We start from the raw sequence: 5000 nt of genomic DNA, 5'->3' as shown, positions 1-5000 counted from the left end.
TTTCTCTATATACAAAATATTATTCTCCTCTAACATAATTATATTAATTTCATATAACATGATATGTACGAGAATGCTCGTATGACTCCGGGGACCTTGGATGACGTCATGTTTGTTTACATGGGCGCTCGTGTTTTTTTTTTTTTTTTTTTTTTTCAGCGTGATATGGTCAGACCATTTGCATACGGAAATTAACACAGAAACGCAAAAAAACTAACGGGAAAAGTATTATTGTGGTGGGGCCTTTATGCAATAAACCGTGAGATTAAATCTATAGTAAATGATATTCGTCTTTAATCCATACTACTGTGGGGTATATTTATTTATTTTTATTTATTTTCTTTTACCATCGTATTTCATTATCCTGTTTCCTTCCATGTATAATATATGGAGAAAAATAAATCTTCATGATAAGGATACCATTTTTTTTTTCAAAAAAATACAAAAAGTACAAAAGTCATTATATACGCCATCGATATATTCAACAGAAAATGAGACAAGGAACAAGTTAATATATTTTTGACACTTTATCACTTATTTAAAAAAAGTCATGTAAACAACGTTTTTTATTGATTTCTTTTTTACTTTTTTATCTTTTAACTATGTATTTATTTATTTATTCATTCATTTTTTTTTTCATTTTATTATTATTATTATTATTATTATTATTTTTTATTTTTTTATTTTTTTTTTTTACAATTCTTCTTTGTTTTCTTTAATCAGCGGACCATGTCTTGATTCCCAGTCCAGGAAAGACCCGTAATACAACCTGGAAAGAACAGATATTGTTGATTTTTGCAAACCTGTGTTGTATTGGTAAGTTGAAAGTTGATTGGAAGTAGGATAATCTTATTTAAAGTTACTTCTAATTGGCTAACAAAAAATATAAACTCATGTGCGCATTTGTATGCACAAGCACATGTACACAGAAGAACACACATACATATATGGCCAAGCATTTAACAGTGTAGACAAGGAGAAATATCAAGAGGCCACTTTAGAGTGAAATGAATAAAGGAGACATTAAGTGAATCACTGACAGTAAATCCACCTTGTTTAAAACGTGTAATATTAGAGCTCAAAAACCATAATATTTGGAGAGCAAAACAGGACAGTTGAAAGTGGAGCGAGGGGAAATTCAGAGAAGTTCTTCAAACTGTGGATTTCAATAGCACAGTTAACTGCGCGATCTGAGCCATACTGCAAAAGGTACTACAGACCTCTCAGTTGAAGATTGGTGTCACCAGAACATAACAAAATACGTCAGGGTTGAGGCATGGACACATCGGCTATGCTCGACACATGAGATAAAGGTGACATAAAAGATTTATAAAAACTGTCTGTGATTATGCATTCATAAATAATAATTAATTTCTCCAGGGGAGCTACAGCTGAAAAGATGGAGCTTTGGAGGAGGTGCAGTGCAATCACAAGCGAGGGGTTTATCAAAGCTGAAGAAAGCCCCCCCCTCCCACAGGACAAAGACGGGGTAAAATTCTACACAAAGAGAATTCGTTTAATTCTTAAGACTTTGTGAGACACAGGCAGCGTATGAGAGAGATATGTGTTTACTCAGACCAGTAAAGAGGTCAATCAAGACTGAAAATAATTAACGATTACATACGTAATAAAACTATAGGCAAAGATCAAATCGTTTCCTGTAAAGACTAGAACATTATCTCTATAGGAGTAAAGAATTGTGCGAGACTGTAATTGAAGATATCTGCTCTGAGACAGAAACTTTGTTATATTGACTCAGTATATCGAGACACTATTTTCCTCTTGTTTTGCATTTACCATTTTCCCACTTTTGCATGGGGTTAGCATCTTTGATGACTTTTCTCCACCCGTGTCTCTTCAGAATCTCGTCCTGTCAGGTTCTCTCAGTTTTCTATTCCACCTACTTACGTTTTCGAAGGTCTTCCTCGTATTCGTCCACTTCTACGACTTTCTTTCTCTCTCCATCCATCTCATCACATTATTTTTTAGCTTATACTTTTAATCGTCTCCCATTCGTTTTATATTCTATCCCTCCTGTCACTCCAACTTAGCATTTCCATTGCTTTTCCTTGTGAGTTTTCATAATAAACCACGTTTCGGTCCCGTATGACACTCTTGGCTTGACTGCTGTCTTGAACACTTTTCCTTTCGATCGTAACATTAATCCCCTTGTCAGACCAAACACCACACACCCTTTTCCTATTTCCAAACCTGTGTGCTTTAGATGAATCACTTCTGTATCCTGTTACCTATCCTCTGTCATTGTGGATCCTAGATATCTGAATGTGTTTACTGCTGTCTGAATTCCGTCCTAACGTTTTTTTTCGTTTCCTTCAACGTTAAATTTTTAGATATTCAGTTTTACTTTTGCTTGACTGTAATTCTCAGCCTGCTGCCCTTCTTCGACTTCTCCGACCTCCTATCCAGCTTATCCCCGATCGCGTCATAAAGCACAGAACATCACACACAGGGAAAATATTGAAGATCTACTAAGGGGTTAAAAACAAAACAAAACAATAAAAGTAAGTACTGGATGATCTATCTAATAGATGCAGCTCAGTTCACCATTATTTTTTCTCTACTAAAAATACTTGGAAATTGGTGAAAAATTACATTCCTATACAAGACTGATAAGCAAAACCTTCCGATTAATAAACCAGTATTGCTAAACGAGTGTAATACTATAAAAACAATAACTAAAGAAACTGTTTAAGACAACATGATACCGAACAAATAATCTGGATTCAAGGAGGACAGATCACGAGTCACTAATCTCCTCTGAGACAATGCAACAGTAAGACGGCTGGGCAGATTTATCTATTTCAATTTCAAAATGGCACTTGTCAAAGTGTCACATAGGTGAAGTAAAAGGAAAACAGATCTGTACAGTTATTCTAGTAATCACTCTACATGGATACGAATTAAAAGTATAACACTAAAATCGGTTTTTGGAACCCAATGTGTTCACGACTTCGAAAATGTATCGAAAATTTGTTCAGTCGGACTGGTACCTGGAAAATTTAATTCAACAACTGTATTCATGTGAGGTTATAGAAAAAAAACGATCTATAAACCGGAACAAGTTAGTAGATACAGTATTAAACTCTCTAGGAAAAAAAAAATGCAAATGGGAACCTAAGCCCTGATGATCACAGAATTACCACGAGCATCATAAGAACTGAGTTATAAAGGGATTCGAACTACGAAGAAATGTTGAAGAAATTAAAACTTACAATATTAGAGGAAATAATAAAACGGGGTCACGTGATTACGCTTTATATGAACTGCATATCTCAGGGACAGTGAAGTTAGGCAAAGATGAATTTCTTAAAGTAGAGGATTGAGAGATCATACTAAAAAATTAAGGACAAAACATGGTGACAAGGATTTTAAGTGATTTAGGTTTCCATACAGGACTGCTGATGATTGAAACGACCTTCTCTAAACGCCATACGTGCCCAAAACAAACATCAGACAAAAGAACCACGGTACTTTTTCGTGTATAATAAGGCAAGAACAAGATAAGAACACACACACACACACACACACACACACACACACACACACACACACACACACACACACACACACACACACACACACACACACACACACAAACCCTATCACACTAGAAAACACACACACAACGCTCCCTCTTCCCCCTCAGCCTTACCGCACTCGGCAGTATCCGAAGGGCTGGATAGCCTCCCAGGCCGTGACGATCCTGCAGCCGGACTGACAGGACAGAACGACATTCTCGTCCTGCGGGGTAGGCTTCGGGAACCCGTACTTCTCGGTGAACTCTTCGGGACTCAGCTGGAAGGCCGTCTCGAACTCAGGGACTGGGAGATCATGAAAAAAAAAGGAGATGGAGGGGGAGGATCACCCTTTATGCCAATGTACCGCGTCTATCTACGATTTCATCTTCGTTCATCCTTTTGACGGCACTTACTTTCACTTGGATGACATTAGAATGAATAATCATATTCGCTAACCGTAATCCAACAAACACAGATCGAACCTCCCAATACAATCACAATCATAAAACAAGATACAACCCTACCAGTACAACAACAAAAAACAACAACGAAATAAGCCACAGAATCTGACTCACGTGGGACATTGTGACTCTTGGGCAGCTTCCCCGTCTCCCTGAGCTCAAGCGGATCTCTCACGTCGATCAGCACCAAGGCGTCCGCGTCCAGGCCGGCGACCAGCTCCTCGTAGGTTATTCCTGCGGCGAGGCAGAGGCTGAGGGACAGGTGATGAGGGGGGAGGAAGGGGGAGAGAGAGGGAGAAGGAGAGAAGGAGGGAGAGGCTGAGGGGCAGGTGATGAGGGAGGGAAAGGGGGTGGAAGGAGAGAGAGAGAGAGAAAGAGAGAGAGAGAGATAGAGAGGGAGAGGGAGGGGAGAGGGAGAGGGAGAGGCGAGGGGCAGATGATGAAGGAGGGAAAGGGGGAGGAAGGGGGAGAGGGGGAAGGAGAGAGAGATAGAGAGAGAGAGGGAGAGGGAGAGGGAGAGGGGCAGGTGATGGGAGGGAAGGGGGAGAGAGAGAAATATATATATATATACATATATATATATATATATATATATATATATATATATATATATATATATATATATAGAGAGAGAGAGAGAGAGAGAGAGAAGAGAGAGAGAGAGAGACAGGGGATAGGGATAGGGATAGGAAAAGGGAGAGGGAGAGGGAGGGAGATAGAGAAAGTGAGGGAGAGGCTTAGGGGCAGTTGATGAGGGAGGGAAGGAGGTAGGAAGGGGGAGAGGGGGAGAGAGAGAGAAAGGGAAAAGGATAGGGATAGGGATAGGGATAGGGAGAGAAAGATGGAGAGAAAGGGAGATAGAAAGGGTGAGGGAGAGGCAGTTGATAAGGGAACGAGAGACAGAACGAGAGACAGAAAAAAAAGAGAGCGAGAGAGAACCGAAAGTGAAAACAGCAATGGCACGACCAATACACCCAACATAACCAACTAACCGATAGGA

At 39.4% G+C, this 5000-nt stretch overlaps 1 protein-coding gene across 1 annotated transcript in view; it reads right to left on the bottom strand.

Annotated features, from left to right (window-relative positions):
• LOC119574829 overlaps nt 1-5000 on the bottom strand; it is a 15317-nt gene that overhangs the window by 8741 nt on the left and 1576 nt on the right. Inside the window, exons 2-5 of the mRNA XM_037922149.1 lie at nt 4993-5000; nt 4115-4234; nt 3674-3842; nt 697-769 (exon numbers count right to left, since the gene is read on the bottom strand). The exon at nt 4993-5000 is cut by the window's right edge and continues 139 nt beyond it. Coding sequence (XP_037778077.1) covers nt 697-769; nt 3674-3842; nt 4115-4234; nt 4993-5000 — 370 coding nt within the window. The remainder of the gene's footprint in view (nt 1-696; nt 770-3673; nt 3843-4114; nt 4235-4992) is intronic.

The sequence above is a fragment of the Penaeus monodon genome, chromosome 1 (assembly GCF_015228065.2).
Source record: "Penaeus monodon isolate SGIC_2016 chromosome 1, NSTDA_Pmon_1, whole genome shotgun sequence".
Classification (NCBI taxonomy): Eukaryota; Metazoa; Arthropoda; class Malacostraca; order Decapoda; family Penaeidae; genus Penaeus; species Penaeus monodon.
The sequence above is the reverse complement of the archived record's forward strand: the minus strand, read 5'-3'. Positions and strand labels throughout refer to the sequence as shown.